Source organism: Chlorocebus sabaeus, chromosome 26 (genome assembly GCF_047675955.1).
Source record: "Chlorocebus sabaeus isolate Y175 chromosome 26, mChlSab1.0.hap1, whole genome shotgun sequence".
In the NCBI taxonomy this organism is placed as follows: domain Eukaryota; kingdom Metazoa; phylum Chordata; class Mammalia; order Primates; family Cercopithecidae; genus Chlorocebus; species Chlorocebus sabaeus.
Genome location: NC_132929.1, coordinates 54,107,769 through 54,126,927, shown reverse-complemented (window position 1 = coordinate 54,126,927; position 19,159 = coordinate 54,107,769). Strand labels below are relative to the sequence as shown.

The 19,159-nt window shown below is 43.4% G+C and overlaps 1 protein-coding gene across 2 annotated transcripts in view; it reads left to right on the top strand.

Annotated features, from left to right (window-relative positions):
• Nucleotides 1-19,159, top strand: part of TBC1D2B (TBC1 domain family member 2B) — an 82,734-nt gene that overhangs the window by 40,439 nt on the left and 23,136 nt on the right. For both annotated transcript variants that reach the window (XM_073012362.1, XM_008015730.3), the window contains exons 4-6: nt 6,624-6,787; nt 11,500-11,738; nt 12,444-12,827. In XM_073012362.1, the coding sequence (XP_072868463.1) occupies nt 6,624-6,787; nt 11,500-11,738; nt 12,444-12,827 (787 nt within the window). The remainder of the gene's footprint in view (nt 1-6,623; nt 6,788-11,499; nt 11,739-12,443; nt 12,828-19,159) is intronic.

The window sequence follows — 19,159 nt, the reverse complement described above, 5'->3', positions numbered from 1 at the left end:
TTAATTTACTCTGGCTACTATAACAAGTGACCATAAAATTGGTGGCTTAAAACAACACATATTTATTCTTTGATCGTTTGGGAGGCCAGAAATTCAAAATCAGCTTCACTAGGCCTAAGTTAAGGTGTTGGCAGGACTGCTTTCTTCAGAGGCTCCAGGGCAGAGTTAGTTCCTGGCCTCTTGCAGCTTCTGCTGGCTGCTGGCGTTCCTTGGCCTATGGCTGCCTTGGTCTAAATCTCTGCTTCCCTGACCACATTGCCGTCTCCTCTTCTGTAGTTGAATCTAGGCTCACTCCCCAGATAACAGTGTTGATCCATTTGTGAAGACTGAGCCTTCATGGCCTAATCGATTACCTCTTAATGGTCCTACCTCTTAATACCATCACAATGACAATTAGATTTCAACATGAATTTTGGAGGAGACATTCAAACCATAGCAAGTGACCTGACTTGCAGGCCTGCCACCTGACAGCTTCCCCGTTTGGCCTGCCTTCTTAGTTGTGTGTTTGTGCTTCATTGCAATAAGCATGCGTGCGTATAAAAAGAAAAATCAGTCATTGCTGAGGGGTACACAGTTAAAAGTGAAAGTCCTTTGAAGTCCACTTCTCAGGACTTAAAAGGACTTAAAAGTTCAGAAGTCACCACTAGAACTGAAGGTACTTTTGTCTGCACCCTGAACTTTGCTCTGTGTGTATGTGACTTACACAGAGGGATCATACAGTATCCACTATGTCAGTGCATAGCTACCTCAGTGACTTAGAATGCTCAGTCTTCCCTCAGACATAGCTTCTCTGTATTTACCATGTCATGAGGCCCACTTGCACCAGAGCTGTGCTCTCACCAGCAGGTGGGTCAGGAGGGGTCAGCAGTGGTGGGGCGTGTAGGGCTACCTGCCATGCCCCTTTGAGCTGATACATTATATGGGCACTTACTGGAATGTCCAAACTTATTACCCTTACTAGAGCTCTTGTTCTGACGGAATTCAGTTATAGGAATGTGCCCTAATTTATTTAAGCAGTTTCCTAGCCATGGACATCTGCTTGTTTCTACTTTTCTGTCATTTCAAATAGCATTGTTCTGATATTCTTGTACATATGTCTCTGTGCCCTTGTGAGAACATATTTGAGGAATTAATTTGTAGAGGAGGAAATACTGAGTCAGCTTTGTTGAGAGGGCTGTTGCCAGTCAGAGGAAACCTCTCTACACGACCTCCTCCCTGCCCTCCCACCTTCGTTTCCCTTAACAGGGCCTGTAGTCTGGAGGGAGGGAGGGAGCTGGAAGCCTGCCTCCCTCCTGTGCATAAAGGGAGCTGGGAGCCTGCCTCCCTCCAGTGCACAAAGTCCTGGCGAGTGCAAACCTCTGCCTCCGCAGCGTTGTCCCCCTGCTGAAGAGGTTGTGGTGTGGCCTGAAACCTGGCTATGCAGGTGGTTTGTGGAGGGGTTAGCTCGGAAGAAATTGGATGGAACATTTCCCAACAATTCTGTCAACTTGTAAATTCTAGCTGGTTATCAGAATTCAAACAAATGTTGAACAAGTTATTACTCTTTTAGTTAGACACTTTAAACTGTGCAGACTTCCACCTGGAAAGAGGTTTTCTTAACAATGATACAGATTGCTGGCGTTTGTTTTAAAAAGCTCAGGCTGACCACTGCCCCTAACAAGGTGCTGTTTTGCTGCTTGGTGGTGCCTCACTTTCTATTTCAGATCAGAGCAGCTGAGTGTTTATAGGTGGGTACCTGGCACGATGCCTGGGGGAACACAGAAGGCCTCTCAAAGATCTGTCAAATGAGGCTAGGGTCTTTAAACAGCAAATACTGCCATAGAACAGCCTCTAACAGCAGTTAAAAACCCTCCATTTAAACCAGCTGTGAACTCCACATGGCGTGCACAGGCAGGACACGTGGTTGCCCCTGAGGCCTCTGCAGGCCAGAGCGGATAGGGTGAGTGTGTCTGAGAAGTCTGCACTGTAATGGCCCCCTTGTTGCACAGTCCCAGAATTGGGTTTCGCCACATAAGAGCAAAAACAGGAATTGGCTGTATAGTGTTTCAGCTTCAAGAGGCTTTCACTTTGAGCCTGATTCCATTTCTCTGTTACCCAGTACTTGACAAGTAGCACCACGCCTCCAGCAAGGCTGTCCCTTAGCTGCAGGTGAGAGCACAGCAGTGTACAACTCAGGCTTGCGACAGGCTGGAAACCCAAAACCGCTGTGGGAGGAAGGAGGGTGTGTGGCAGTTCTAAGTCATTGAAATTACTGTTCTCTCTCCCCAGGCCCTGTGGGGGTGTTCCTGCTCTTATTTCTCTTCCCTGCATTCACCCTTTAGGAACTAGAGCTGAGGAGCACAGTTTGACGGCTAGGGCAAATGGCAAGGAGAAATTAACTCCTAAAATTGACAGTGGTGGTAATCACATGCCACCTGAGAGAAGGCTCCCGTGGGATCCTTGCCATAGGCAGGGCCACTGAAACGTCATGGTGCAGTGGGTCCAGCAGTGCCAGTGCTCTGTGAAGTGATGAACCAGCCATGTCAAAAAAATGAACAGAAGTATAGCCAGCATTTGTGAGAGTTTTCTTTTTGAGCAGCTATTTAGAAACGGTTTTCTCTACAATTTTATAATTTTTATAAAATCAGACTTTATACAGTATCTTGCTCATTGGGTTACCATGGGGAATTGACTAGAATCCTTCTATGCAGTTGTCTGTGAAGATGTGTGGCACAATGCCAGGCTCTAGAAGAGACAGGAAATAAATAGCATGTGCAAGATGCTGTATGTTGTTTACCAGCTCCCTCTTGGTCCTAAGTAAATAAACTACGAGAAAGGGAGTGTCAGTTCTAAACAGGCATAATTGCTGGTTCCTGATGACTCTTTGTTAAAGCAGTTAGCCAAAGGCCATGCATCCATAAGCTGTGATAACATGATGAGAACGTAAGTGTGTTACATAATTTCTCTGTATTCTTCTGAATGTTTAAAGTACAAGTAAAACGAAAAAAGATATTCTTTAAAAAACACATTGAGAAATGACTGTTTGAATGAGAATATCATCTGTCTGATTCAAACTAGAGATAAAGCTGTCTTTTCCCCCCTTGCCTTTAATCCACCTCAGAAAACAGCAAATGATACATTTCTTCCTCTTCCTTATTTATTTGCATGTTTATTTTAATAACTTTGTTGAGTTATAATTTACCTCCAATAAGTTCACCTATTTTAGGTAAATAGGCTGATGAATTTAAGAAATTATACACAGCAATGTAAATACCTCCATGATAAAGAAAAATAGAACATCTCTACACCTTTAAAAATTCCTTCACGGTCCTTTGCGGTTGATCCCTTCCCTTAATACCCAGCCCTGGGCAACCTCTGATCAGCTTTCTGTCACTATAGCTTTGACTTTTAAAAATTTTTATATAAATGGAATCATACTGCATGTAGTCTCCTGTGTTTCTTCTTTCACTTAACATAATGTTTTGGAGACTTACCTATATTGTTTGGTGGTTTCATATTTCATTCCTTTTATTGCTTTAGGGATAAGTATGGATCTATTAAGTAAGAGAATATAAGCATTTATGTGTGTGTGCATATAAGTAAGGTGGTTCATGTGAACGTGTCCTCTCCTTACCACTCCACTTACCAACTGCTCAAATGAATTAAGATGTCTCTTCATAATGAACACATGCCTCTTACCTTTTGACAGTTTAACTATGAAAATTTGACTGTTCCTTTATTTCTTTTGCAAATTAAGGTTATACTTAAAACTTTAAACATTATTTGTATTAGGCAATTTGATTATGATATGCCTGGATACAGTTTTCTTCATGATTTTTGTGCTTGAAGTTTATTGAGCTGCTTCTATCTGTGGATTGATAGTTTACATCAGATTTAGAAAAAATTTTGGTCATTATTTCTTCACATACTTTTATTCCATCTCCTCCCCTTCTCGTCTCCTTCAGTGACCAGCTCATTGGTCCATCCATCCTTCTTTGTTTCATTTGTCATTTTTCTGTTTCATTTTAGGTCATATTTCTGTTTCATTTTAGGTCATTTCTATTGCAGGGTCATCAAATTTTCTAGTCTTTCCTTCCACAATGCCTAGTCTGCTCTTGTTCCCATTTGGCATGTTTTTCATCGTAGGCATTGTAGTTTTATTTTTGGAAATTTGATTTAAATCTTTTTTTTTTTTTAATTTTCTATGTCTCTAAGATGTTTATTCTTTTTTTCTAGCTTCTAGAACATAAAGAATACAGTTATAACTTTTAGAGTCCCTGTCTGCTAATTTTATCATTTGTAGTTTATCATTTGGTCTGTTTCTGTTGATTGATTTTTTTCCTCATTATGACTTGTACTTCCCACTTCATGCATGCCTAGTCATTTTTAAAATTGGATACCAGATATTGTGAATTTTACCTTTCTGTGTGCTGGATTTTTTTTGTATTGCTCTAAATATTCTTGAGCTTTGTTCTTGGATATATTAAATGACTCTGAAACAGTTTGATCCTTTTGAAGTTTGCTTTTAAGCTTTGCTTGGTAGGATGAGCACAGGCTTTAGGAATACCATTGGTAGCCTTTCTCAGTACTCTTTCTGATGCCCTGTGAATTATGAGGTTTTCCTGTGTGAGCCTCAAGGATGGTTTCCTTTGCTTCTCTCAGTTGGTTCTCTCGCTGTCCTCAGATAGCTTTCTTATATCGAACCGCAATCAGTACTCAGTTGAAGACTTGGGGGACCATCTAAGATCTCTGCGACACTCCCTCTGTGCAGCTATCTTCTCTCTAGTACTCTGCTCTATGAGCTGCAACTGCCTTGAGAGTCTCCACTCTATCTTCTCAGCTCAGAGAGATGCTGGGCTCCTCCTGGGTGTCCCCTGCCTGCACCCTGGCCTGGAAACTGTCTCCAGGCAGTAAGGTGAGCTTACCTCATTGGCTTTCCCTCTCTCAGGATCACTGTCCTGTGCTGCCTGATGGCCAATGTCTGAAAACCATGGTTTCCTATATTTTTAATTTTTTTTTTTTCAGTTCTTTAGTTTTCACCAGGGAGGGTAAATCTAGTCCTTGTTATTCCATCTTCACTGGAAGCAGAAATCTCAACCTACTTTTTAAAACTTTTAATGAAATATTTTTAGCACACAGGCAAGTATATTGATTACTCAGATAGCCATGACTCATTTTTAGAGTTTTGTCATATTTCTACTGCATTTTTAAAAACAGAACATTACTAAGATCCTCTCTCTCTCTCTCTCTTTTTTTTTTTTTAGAGATAGAATCTTGCTCTATCGCCCAGACTGGAGTACAGTGGTGCAATCTCAGCTCACTGTAACCTTCACCTCCCAGGTTCAATGATTCTTGTGCCTCAGCCTCCTGAGTAGCCGGGACTACAGGTGTGCGCCACCACACCCAGCTAATTTTTGTATTTTTAGTAGAGACAGAGTTTCGCCATGTTGGCCAGGCTGGTCTTGAACTCCTGACCTCAGGTGATATGCCCGCCTTGGTCTCCCAAAGTAATGGGATTACAGGCATTAGCCACGGCACTGGGCTAAATGCTCTCTTCTTGATCCCGTTCTTTACCTTTACAGAGGTTGCCAATATTCTGTATTTGATAATTGTAATTTGTGTGTGTATTTTAAAAAATAGTTTTACTACATATATATGTGTCTATAAGTAGTCTCTATTAATAGTATAATCTGAAGATATAAAACAGTATCATGCTATACCTATAATTCTTCCATTTTCTTTTTCATTCAGTGTTTAAAAAATGTTTATCCCTATGATACATATAGCTTTGGCTGAAATGTACATTCCATAAGAATAAGAATCTTGCTATGTTTTGTTCACTGGGATATTCCAAGCATCTAGAATAGTGCCTGGCATGTTGTAGGCTCAAGCAATAATTGCTGGATGAATGAATTAATTTTAAGTGCTGTAGTACTTGACTATATGAATATGCCACAGTTTATTCTCCTGTTCATGAATGTTTAGGTTGTTGTACCTTTTTATTATTTTTGTAATATGAACAGTGCTGCAGTGAATGTTTTTGTTTGTGTCTCCTTGTGCACATATGTAAGAATTTCTTTTAGCAAATACTGGATGTTAGGGGTAGGCACCTCTTCAACTTAACAGTACCTTGCTGAGTTCTTCTGCGTGGTAATACTATCAATTTATAATCCCACCAGCAATGTATGAGAATCCCCATTTCGGTTGGGTGAGATGGCTCACACCTGTAATCCCAGCACTTTGGGAGGCCGAGGTGGGCAGATCACCTGAGGTCAAGAGTTCAAGACCAGCCTGGCCAATATGGTGAAACCTTGTCTCTACTAAACAAACAAACAAAAAAAAAATTAGCTGGGCGTGGTGGTGCATGCCTGTAATCCCAGCTACTCAGGGAGGCAGAGGCAGGAGAATTGTTTGAATCCAGGAGGCAGAGGTTGCAGTGAGCCAAGACTATACCACTGTACTCCAGCCTGGGTGACAGACGGAGACTCCATCTCAAAAAAAAAAAAAAGGGAATCCCCATTTCTCTATCCTCACCAACATTTGATATCATCAGATATCTTAATTTTTGCCAATCCTATATATGTGTGGTTACATTTTGTTTTACTTTTGTTTTTGTTAATAACACATACTGTTTTTCCCAATAGAAATTCGATGTCTTCTTTCCGTCCTGGGAGAGGACATAATGATAGTCGGAGGACTGTGTTTTATACCAATGAAGAGTGGGAACTTTTAGACCCAACCCCTAAGGACCTAGAGGAGTCCGTAGTACAGGAAGAAAAGAAGAAGCTTACCCCTGAAGGAAACAAAGGTATCAGTGTACTTCCTGTTGTCTGTCATTCTCTGTACTGCTATCTGTTAACCACCAGTGATGTGGGAGACACTTTATTAGCAGGTATTTTGAGAAGCATAAGGACCAAGACCAATGGGGGCTTGCATTCTCTTTGTTGGACTTAAAACATAAAGGCTTAAAAAGTTATTTAATAAATGTTATAAGAAATAAATGACTGTCTAGTCCAATGGCTCAGTTTTTTGGGGGAGATAGCACACTTGGAAGTCATGATCCTCTTTATGGAAATATTGATTTTAAAAAACTTTATAGACATTTGAAATGTACACAAAAGAAGAGAATATAATCTCATGAATTCTGGTGTACCCATCATCCAGCTTCTACAGTGTGAACTATGGTCTCTCTTCCTCCTTCTCTGTCTCTAAGCTCTTGCTCCTCCCTGCACCCACTGTCAGCTGGATTATTATTGTAGGCATTAATCCATTGCATCTGCAAATGCTTTAGTATGTATCTCTAAGAGATAATGATTCTTTTAAAAAAATTATAACCAGCCAGGCATGGTGGCTCCCCATAATCCCAGCACTTTGGGAGGCTGAGGCGGGTGGATCACGAGGTTAGGATATCGAGACCATCCTGGCTGACACCGTGAAACCCTGTCTCTACTAAAAATACAAAAAATTAGCCGGGCGTGGTGGCGGACACCTGTAGTCCCAGCTACTCGGGAGGCTGAGGCAGGAGAATGGCGTGAACCCGGGAAGCGGAGCTTGAAGTGAGCCGAGGTCGTGCCACTGCACTCCAGCCTGGGAGACAGACCGAGACTCCGTCTCAAAAAAAAAATTACAACCACAACCTTTTTTTTTTTTTTTTTTTGAGACAGAGTCTCGCTCTGCCGCCCAGGCTGGAGTGCAGTGGTTGGATTTCAGCTCACTGCAAGCTCCGCCTCCCGGGTTTACTCCATTCTCCTGCCTCAGCCTCCCAAGTAGCTGGGACTACAGGCGCCCGCCACCTCGCCCAGCTAGTTTTTTTTTGTATTTTTTAGTAGAGACGGGGTTTCACCGTGTTAGCCAGGATGGTCTTGATCTCCTGACCTCGTGATCCGCCCATCTCGGCCTCCCAAAGTGCTGGGATTACAGGCTTGAGCCACCGCGCCCGGCCACCCCAACTTCTTTATTATATTTACAGTTACAATAAATCCTTAATATTATTTAATTTCTTAATTGTTCCTTAAGTGTCTGTTTACAGCCGATTTGTTCAAATGAGGATTCAAACAAGACCCACACATTGTATTTAATTGATGTCTTCTTGGATCTCTTTTAGTCTAAACGGCTCCCTGGGTTTTTTTTTCCTTCCCCTTCGCTTGCCACATTCGTTGAAGAAACCAGGTCTTTGCGCTGAGAAGTCTCCCACGTCTGGGTTTGCTGATTGTATTTCTGTGGGGTCATTTAACGTGCTCCTGTCCCATGTAATTCCTGTATACTGGTAGTTAGGGCCGGAGGCCTGCCCAGATTCAGGGTTGACTTCTGATTCGACAGGAATGTTTTGGTGGGGAGATGCTGCATGCTTCCTGTCGCATCACATCTGAAGCCACATCATCTGTTTCTCTCTTTTGATGTTAAGATTGATCAAAGTTTAGGGTTGTCATCCTAATCCATTCATAAAATTCTCTGTTGGCCTTTTGCCTGATGCTTTTAACAACCATTTACAATCCTAGATTTATTTATGCATTTATTTAATTTATTGAGACAGAGTTTCACTCTGTCACGCAGGGTGGAGTGCAGTGGTGTGATCCTGGCTCATTGCAACCTCTGCCTCCCAGGTTCAAGAGATTCTGCCTCAGCCTCCTGAGTAACTGGGATTACAGGCGCCCACCACAATGCCTGGCTAATTTTTGTATTTTCAGTAGAGATGGTGTTTCATCATGTTGGCCAGGCTGTCCTTGAACTCCTGACCTCAGGTGATTTGTCCACCTTGGTCTCCCAAAGTACTAGGATTACAGGCGTGAGCCACTGTGGCCGGCCACAGTCCTAGATTTGTTAATTCATTAGGAGAATATTGATGTTTTAAACATAAAACAACAATAAATAATTTTGAAATTCCACCTTATGCCTAATTCTAGCATGGGGCAGCAGGAATAGGGTGCAGGATTTGAGGAAACCTTTATTGGGAGAGTAAGCACTTAGGAAAGGAAATATTTTTTCTGTCTCCTAGAAAAGGACTGTCATGATTTGCTGTGAGAGGGAGCTTACCTGTGCTCCATAGATCCTGGTGTAGAACCCACTGGGCCGGTATGACATGGTATAGAATGTGGCCACACTGAATGTGCTGAATTACCTAATGCGTGGCAAGGCCAGTGGGAGTGCCAAGGAGAGGGGCTCAGTATGAGCTGATAATGCTACCTGGAGGAAAAGGGATTAAAACTGGGGATTTGGGTTATTGAAAATAAGTACTGTTGGCTGTGACTTCCAGTAGAGACTAAGGGTGAAATGGAAGGATGAATGTGAGCAGGACTGGGGAGGAGAAATCGGGAGCACTTAGTGAGTTGGGACAGGAGGAGAAACTCCCTGCACCATGGAGAGTGTTTTCTTGACGGATGACAGCCTTCTTAGCCCTCTGCCCAGCCCTTCATCCCCTTTGAGGGGAGTTTACGTGATAGACAGGGAGAGACAAAGATGTCACTAGACTTTGATCTTACACTCTTCATGGGTATTTCCTGAAACAGCTCCAAGAATCAGCCCTCCAACTTGTCCATGTTATTCACAGAAAGTGAACTACCCTTCCTTTATTTTCCCCTATCTTTAAGTAAACTTTTTATTGATGTATAACATGCAGGAAAGTCCCCAAATCAGAAATATATAGCTCAGTGAGTTGTCACAAAGTGAATACATCCATGTAACCAGCACTCACTTTAAGAAAGATGACTATGCCAACACCCCAGGAGCCTGCTGCCATCCCCGTGCCCTTTCCAGTCACTACTCCGCCCCAGGGAACCGCTGTGCTGATTCCTAACAGTGTAGGTTGGTTCTGCCTGTTTTCTAACTTTATATAAATCACACTTGCATAATATATACTCCCTTGTGTCTCCTCTTTGTAATTGGAATATATATATTTGAATCTCTCTACACTGACGTTTATTTAGATCTCATAGTATTTTTTTTTCTTTTTTAGTGATGGAGTCTCTGTGTTGCCCAGGCTGGCCTTGAACTCCTGGGCCTAAGCTGCCCTCCTGCCTCAGCCTCCAATAGCTGGGACCACTGGTACATGTCCCTGTGCCTGGCCTGACAGTATTTCTGAATACTCATTTTTTTTTTTTGTTTTTTTTTTGTTGTTGTTGTTGTTTTGAGACAGAGATTCGCTCTTGTTGCCCAGGCTAGAGTGCAGTGGCTTGATCTCGGCTCATTGCAACCTCCGCCTCCCAGATTCAAGTGATTCTTCTGCCTCAGCCTCCTAACTGGAATTACAGGCATGCACCACCACGCCCAGCTAATTTTGTATTTTTAGTAGAGACAAGGTTTCTCCATGTTGGTCAGGCTGGTCTCCAATGCCCGACCTCAGATGATCTGCCCACCTTGGCCTCCGAAAATGCTGGGATTACAGACGTGAGCCACCATGCCCGACCCCAAATATCCATTTTTAAGAAGGGGAATATAGTCATGCTTTAAAACATGCATGTCTTAGTTTGTTTTATATTGTTATAACAGAATACCATAGACTGGGTAATTTATAATGAACAGAAATTTATTTGGCTCATGGTTCTGGGGTTAGAAGTCCAAAAGCATGGCACTGGCATCTGGGGAGAGCCTTTGTTCTGTGTAGTCCCTTGGCGGAAGGCAAGAGAGAAAGAGAGCAAGAGAGGGTAAGAGTGAGGGAGAGCCAGGGTACCAAACTTGTTTTTATTACAAATCTGCTCTGGTGATAACTAACCTACCCTGGTGATAACAACATTAATCCATTCACAGGGGCAGAGTCCTCATGACCTAATCACCTGTTATTAGGCCCCACTTCCCAATACTGTTACATTGAGGATTAAATTTCTAACACATAAACTTTGGGGGACACATTCAAAGCATAATGATGTTTGTACGTTTAAAAAAACCAACATACATTTGAGTGTTCTTGGTTTTTTGCTAAGGACAAATTAGCAAAAATAGGATGCTTAATATGTCTTAGTTTTCCATGAAAAATGATCCTGTGATAAAGTCTTCCAAGGAAGGATCCAGTGGGGGGAAATCAGTCATCTCTGGTTGAAGCATGTTGGTTACTATCTAGAATGCAGTGGGGGCAGAGTCGTCAATCTCCTGTAGTTCTCAAGGTAGTGAATTTCAAACTCCCTGGAGGATGATTTGTGAGGTTGCTTTATTTTGTTATAGTTTCCAAAAGGAAGATGTGGCTTGCATTTAAAATACAAGTTTTGGCCAGGTGTGGTGGCTTACGCCTGTAATTCCATCACTTTGGGAGGCTGAGGCGGGTGGATCCGAGGTCAGGAGATCAAGACCATCCTGGCTAACACAGTGAAACCCCATCTCTACTGAAAATGCAAAAAATTATCCAGGCTGGTGGTGGGCACCTGTAGTCCCAGCTACTGTGCAGGCTGAGGCAGGAGAATGGTGTGAACCCGGGAGGCGGAGCTTACGGTGAGCCAACATTGCGCCACTGCACACTAGCCTGGGCAACAGGACGAGGCTCTGTCTCAAAAAAAATAATAATAATAAAATACAAGTTTTATTTTTATGTAGGAGTAACTGGCTCAGGATTCCCCTTTGATTTTGGACGTAACCCCTACAAAGGAAAGCGCCCTTTGAAAGACATAATTGGGTCGTACAAAAATCGTCACAGCAGTGGTGACCCTTCAAGTGAAGGCACATCAGGCAGTGGCAGCATCAGCATCAGGAAGCCGGGCTCCGAAATGCAACTGCAGATCCAGAGCCAGCAGGAAGAGCTGGAACGGTTAAAGAAAGACCTATGCAGTCAGAAGGTAACTTCTGGTTTCTGTCTTACCCCACATCAGCAGGCCAAGGATGGGAGAAATAAAGCCCAATTTATGTTTCCCTGAGTCTGGGAACAGCTTTGTTTCCCAGAAGTTGCTTTTCCTCTGGAGGTTTCATATTGCCATGGCCATCATCTAGGCGCGGCTGCTGTGCTTAATCATTAGTTCAGAGGTGTTTGCATTTGCAAGGAGAGTGAAGATCTCTCAAAGGAGGACAGAGGAGGTTGCTGTCTGCACCCACCGCCCAGTCCTGCCCCTGAGGTTGAATCTCCCTGAACACAGTTTCAGCCCAGAGTTCTTTAACAGTCGTTAAAAAGAGTTTCTGCATCCTATTCAACAACAGTTTCCTGAGCTAATCAGATCGAATTACATTTAATTGTTCAGTAGTTCAGTGACTCTTAGAGCACAGATTTTTTAATACCCATGAACATTTACTGGACACCATTGCTAATTACAGTACACATGTCCATTATTTCCTGTTTCCTATTACTGTTCTCTACAGACAGTCTTTATGGAATAAATATTTTTTTCCTCTATTTTTGAGATCCTTCAAGAGGAAGTTCAGTATTAAAATGTTTCCAGTAAAGTTTCTACATTTCCTCAAATTCTGTTGATTGCTCTGTATAATGTTGTCATAATTTCTGCTTTTCCTCCCCTCCTCACCCTTCACTCCATTCTCCTTTTGGCTCCCAGGAGCTTGTTCGACTGCTCCAGCAGACAGTCCGGTCATCCCAGTATGACAAGTATTTCACAAGCAGCCGGCTCTGCGAGGGGGTCCCAAAAGACACACTCGAGCTTCTGCACCAAAAGGATGATCAGATTCTGGGCCTTACCAGCCAGCTGGAGAGGTTCAACCTGGAGAAGGAGAGCCTTCAGCAGGAAGTGAGGACGCTGAAGAGCAAAGTGGGCGAGCTCAACGAGCAGCTGGGGATGCTCATGGAGACCATCCAAGCCAAGGATGAGGTCATCATCAAGCTCAGCGAGGGCGAGGGCAGCGGGCCTCCTCCCACTGTGGTGCCCAGCTCCCCTTCAGCCACGCCTGTTGCCAGGGACCAGCTGGAACTGGACAGGCTCAAAGTAAGAGCAGGGCAGGGGCTCTGGTGATTGGCATGAGAGACCACCGATGTCACCCTAGAGGCCTGGCCTCCATGAGCTGATTTGGTGTGATGGACAGCTACACACCTTTTTTTTTTTTTTTTTTTTTTTTTTTTTCCACAAGTGTAACAGGACTTACCATCAAATAATCATTAATCATCTGTGGAGCTTCCTTGGAAAAGGAAACTCTTGCTGTTATTTGGAACAGTTTCAAATCCTTCCCCTCCCTTGCTTTCAAGCAACTGAGACTTACCTTTCTATATATACCACCCTTAGTACTTCATTATCCCATGTATCATACAGAGGCTGTTTCTTACCCCTCTTGTGTACATGAAAGCACACACAAACTTAATTTGTAAAGTTTGCTGCAGGACCTAGTGGATGCCTGCTTTGGGAGCATTGTTCCTAACAGCTAGTTTAGGATTAGCTGAGGAAGCAGACTCCAGCTTCCAAGCAGGCCTAGGAAGAGGACCTGTTCAGAGTCAGTGCCCCCAACACCCAAGATGGGAGGGTACTGACACTTAGTAGGAAGGACAGCTTTCCTCCCCATGTCCCTCTCTGGGCTAGCCCTCAGGGTGGGAGGCTATTTCCTGAACGGAAGTGACCCTCCAAGTCATGCCTGGGGTGGTGACCAACTGATGTGGTAGGAGGAACACACAGCATTTGTGAGAGGCGGGGGCAGCCTGCATTTCTCTTGCCCATAGAGAAGCCTCCTGTTTCAGAGGGGAAGCCACAGGGAGGATCATAACATTCTTGCTGCCACCAGTTCTTGAGACTTGGTTGGAGTGGTTTTAGGTGGACACGTGGCCCCCAGGACGTGGGGCATCAAGTATAGCCCGTTTGACCCCAGCAGACCCCAAACATGTCTGTAGCTACTGGTCTTAGCCCCAAGGCATCCCTTACCTGGCCACCCTCATCTTGCAAATAATGTGTTTTCAAGGGTGTTTGGCTCCGGAGGGAGCTTGTCCTTGGAGGGCCGAGGTTTGTTACTGTCCAGGTTGTTACTGAGCATTTGCTTCATGCCTAGCAGTACCTTTCAGGTACTGCCAATGCATTGAGTGAGGGAATGATGGGCATGCTGGGGACCCTGAAGATAATTCCAAAACAGAAGTAAAAACACTGGAATCATGGCAGCAGGGCTGGAATATGTACATGGTCCCCAGAGTGACCACTTCTCACTGATAACACCCTTTGGATATGTGAGGCCCAGAGGATTTATGAATGAGAAAATCCAAAACAACAATAAAACCTCTGGTCTCAATACTTTACCATTGTATCTACTATTAAAAAAAAAAAAAGCTGGCAGTGCATGATGGCTCATGCCTGTGATAGCAGCACTTTGGGTGACTGAGGTGGGCACATTGCTTGAGCCCAGGAGTTTGAGACCAGTGTAGGCAACATAGTGAAACCCCCATCTCTACAAAAAAAAAAAAGGCCAGGCATGGTGGCTTGTACTTGTAGTCCCAACTACTCAAGAGGCTAAAGTGGGAGGATTGCTCGAGCCCTGGAGAGCAGAGCAAGGCTGCAGTGAACTGAGATCCTACCACCGCACTCCAGCCTGGATGACAAAAGTGAGACCCCGTTGCGAGAAAAAAATAGCCTTTGTGGTTTTTTTTGTTTTTTGTTTTTTTGTTTTTTAAATAGGAGGTATTGGTTAACGTTGCCAATGGAAGTTGGGTTTTTTAATGTACACAACATTGAATATACATGACCCTAAATATATACCCATCAATAATACAAATTTTGGGATTACTTAATGATAGCAGAAATTTTTATTTTTATGTATTTTTTTTTGAGACAGTGTTTTGCTCTGTTGCAGGCTGGAGTACAGTAGTGCAATTTCAGCTCACTGCAGCCTTAACCTCCCTGGCTCAAGAAATCCTCTGGCCTCAGCCTCCTGAGTAGCTGGGTGGGGCTAGAGGCGTACATCACCACACCCAGCTAATTTTTTTATTTTTAATAGAGACAGAGGTTCGCCGTGTTGCCCGGGCTGGTCTTGAACTCCCGAGCTCAAGTGATCCTCCTGAGATTACAGGCATGAGCCATGGCACCCAGCAGACGGGTGAAGGTTTTATTTTGCAAGTGTGTCTATTTCTGTAGTGTGTAGAATAGTACTATAGTGGTGGGTTTTCAGGGCGTGCGTGACACTCGGCAGTGGGGGAGACGTGTGGAGCAGGTTTTCCGGGGGAGCAAGCCGGGGTTGTGTGAAGAGTATGCTTCGTGGCTGTCGCGACTGTGTAGCTCCTTCTGTAGGCAGCTGATAGAGCTGATCGGGATACAACACTGATCAGAACAGGACATTCCCTCCTCTTTTCTTTCTGCAGTGTAATGGGTGGGGTGGTTTTGAATCAGCCATGAAGTTTTTTTTCCTCCAACATTTCTCAACAAGTTTAACCATTTTTAACAACTTAAGCCTGTGACCCCAAAATATCACAACCGTGAGGTGATGTAGTGACAGTTGATGAAGAGGCAAAGTGGTTGTTAGGTGGATTCCGGGCGAGACAATTGAGGCCTGCCTGGGTCCATGACCTCATGCTGTCTGACATTGCTCTGTTTTTTTTTTTTTTTTTTTTGAGACGGAGTCTTGCTCTGTCGCCCGGGTTGGAGTGCAGTGGCCGGATCTCAGCTCACTGCAAGCTCCGCCTCCCGGGTTTACGCCATTCTCCTGCCTCAGCCTCCCGAGTAGCGGGGACTACAGGCGCCCGCCACCTCGCCCGGCTAGTTTTTTGTGTTTTTAGTAGAGATGGGGTTTCACCATGTTAGCCAGGATGGTCTCGATCTCCTGACCTCGTGATCCGCCCATCTCGGCCTCCCAAAGTGCTGGGATTACAGGCTTGAGCCACCGCGCCCGGCCCTGACATTGCTCTGTTATTGCCAGTGCTGGGGGTCCCTCTGCAATGCAGAAGGTGTTCACACCTCATATAGGTCTCCTCTGCAGTGGCACTGGGAGAACTGGAAAGGCTCCAAGGAGAAAGAGGGAGTGCACTGACAGAAGTGGGTGTTCTGATGTGCGTTCCTTCATAGCCCTTCAGCTCTAGACAGGGTATGGTTGAAGAAGAAATATTGATTCCTACTTTTGATTCCAAATTTAAAATGTCTAAGTGGAAAAATATATATATTTAAGATATGTTTATTTAAAGCATATTTTATATATTTTTAATTTTAAATATATGTTTATGTATCTTTTTTGTTATTGCCGTTCTTGACCAGTTTTCATGCTTTATTGTCAGTGGATGCTGCCTGTAAAGATTTCTGCCATTTGGAATTTGCTAACTTTTTTTGGTGTAGTCTAATGCTTTTTGTTTCTGTAGTATTCTGAGGCAGGAATAAACATTGGTCCTAGGATTTTGCCACCCTAGTGATTTAAGTCATTCTTTTTCTATGTTTCCTTCCAATCCTTTTCTATGTTTCCATAATGCTTCCATTTGTGAAGTATATGGACTTCCAGATTGTTCCATTCAGCATTGTGGCCCCAGCACTTCCACATTGCTTTCATTAACGATTTCAGTGTTGTCCATCCTTTGTGTTGTCATTTACTTCATCCTTGTCTTTCTTCCTGCGTTTGCTGTTCCATGAATACCTCCATGCCTACAGCTTCTCCTTCCAGCTCATCTATGCATCCAGCTTTGTGCCTACTCTTTTATTCTGCATGGGTACACAGGCACTGCACTCCTGGGCCTCACGGTTTAGTTTAGAGGCACAAACAGAAAAGCAGAATGACAACTGGAGCAAGCACCAGGAGGGAAGGGGATGTGGAACAGCGTGGGGTGATGCGTTACATGACCTCTGGAGCCAGCCCTGGTTGGATTCAAAGTCAGATCACCACTTAGGACCTCTGACTTGGGCAGGTGAATTCATGTCTCTGCTTCAGTGTGTCTGTCTGTGAAATAGTGCTTATTTTCATCATAGGTATTGTAAGGGTTACAGGCAGTAATCCACGTAAAGCCCTCCCTCACACAGTGCCTGGCTCCTCATAAGGTCTTCACTATTGAGTGTTGTTATTGCTGTGGTCATCATCATTCTAGAGAAAGTAGCTGTAATATAAATGATCAGGACTTAACTTAGATTGTAACACAAATTTTAAGTTAAAGACATACATGACAGCTGATGTTACTTGCTTTCACTGACCCACCTTGTATCACTCAGTCTCTATCCATCACTGTTGAGTGTTTTCTTCACTTGCCCTCCAGCCAGCTTTCCTTTGGCTAACCTGCCTTTTAGTAATATGTTTGCTTAATCTTTCCAAATATGAGACCTTTGGCCAGGTGCAGTAGCTCATACCTGTAATCCCAGTGCTTTGGGAGACCGAGGCAAGAGGATCACTTGAGGCCAAGAGTTTGAGACCAGCCTGGGCAACATAATGAGATCTCATCTCTACAAAAAAAAAAAAAAAAAAAAAAAAAATTAGCTGGGTGTGGTGGCCATGCCTGTGGTCCTAGCTACTCAGGAGGCTGAGGTGGGAGGATCACTTATGCCCAGGAGTTCGAGACTGCAGTGAGCTATGACCGCGCTAGTGCACTCCAGCCTGGGCAATAGAGTTAGACCTTGTCTCCCACCCTTTTTTTTTTTTTTTTTTTTTTTTTGATACAGTGTCTCACTATTTCACCCAGGTTGGGGTGCAGTGGCATGATCTTGGGTCAGTGCAGCCTCTGCCTCCTGGGGTCAAGTGATTCTCATGCCTCAGAAAGGGTAGTTGGGACTAGAGGTGTGCACTACCACATCTGGCCAATTTTGGGTTTTTTTTTGTATTTTTAGTAGAGACAGGGTTTTGCCATGTTAGCCAGGCTGGTCTCAAACTCAAGTGATCCTCCTGCCTTGGCCTCCCAAAGTGCTGGGATTATAGGCATGAGTCACCATGCCCAGCCAACTTGTTTCTTAAAAAAAAAAAAAAAAGCTTTTAAGACACCAGTAGAAAGGAAATTCGGGTGAGAAAAGGAAGTCCAATATTCAACATTTCAAGTACTTGTCGTGACGTGGTTTTGCTCAGGCTGAGTATGATGCCTATCGAAGTTCTTGTGGGAGTCGGGCCTGAGACCATGGAGCTAAGAGCCCACTGGTCTGGCTCTCAGAAGTCTGATTTGCAGCCTAGACAGTAATTGGGCAACTTTCTATGGCTCAATTCTTCACCTCAAAAATAAAGATGGTGAGAATGACTGCCTAGAGTTGTGAGTTTTAAACAAGATTAGGAATCTCACATGCGTAGCTCGGGGCACCTGTAACCCATTGCAAGTGCTCCATAAATGTTAGTGATTAAAGGGAACATTGAACCATTTTCAGTTCTGCATTTTATGGGGGAAATGGTATAATCCCGTGGTGGTTTCTTGTTTGGCGATGAGGAATTTCTGTAGCCACATCTCTGGGGAGCAGCAGCAGTCTCCTGCCTGTGGTATCACCAGAGTCTGTCTTGACTCCCCTGGCCTGCTCTTTGAGCTGTCTTGAACATAATTTCTTCTGTGATTGGGAAATCAGGAACCTCACACACCAGCCTGTCAGATTATAAAAGAGAAACAATTAGAAGCGGGGCGGGATGGGGAGAAGAGACACATTTATAAAAGACTGAATTTGTAAAGAAGATTCAGAAGTCACTGCCTCAGAGGTGATTTGGATTAGTATCCTTAGCAGCGTCTTCAGTTCATTGTTTTTATTATTAGGAAAGTCTAAGGAAGTTTTCTGAGCTTCATTTTCAGTGTTTTACGTGCAAACACTTTACCCCCTTTTTGGTTTGCTTTTTGTTGCTGTTGGCTCCTTTCAGCTTTCTTGCTTGGAGTTTCAAGGGCTGAAGCCAACATGACATGTGCCCCACCCCAACCTGCTCTCACAGTTGGACTTGGCAGAACTTGTCACCAGCTTGTTATGTTCTTTTATAGACAGAAAGCAAATAGGCAAAGGTTAACAATTGGCTAATTTAAGTGAAGGCTATATTGTGTTAATTGTACTTTTCTTTCAGCTTTTCTGTAAGTTTGAAATTTTTCAATGTTGAAGAATATGTTCTCTTACGTGCTTTATACATTGTAGGTCGTAGGATTTGTTGTTAAGAGTGATTTTTAGTTATGAACTGTATATGTATGTAACCTTTTTTTTTATATAAACTGGATAAGTGAAGATGAGAACCTTCAGAAAATATGTTGTTTCTCTAGTTTAAAAAAAAAGTAAGATATTGCTTTTTTTTTTTAACCACCTCAATGAATATGGAATATGGATAAAATATTTGCATAGATTTAGGAATATGTCATATTTATTTCTCCTGTCATCAGTTGAGAAAAACTACCACAATTAAATAAAAATATCTTCTCTATCACGGCCATCATGCCTGC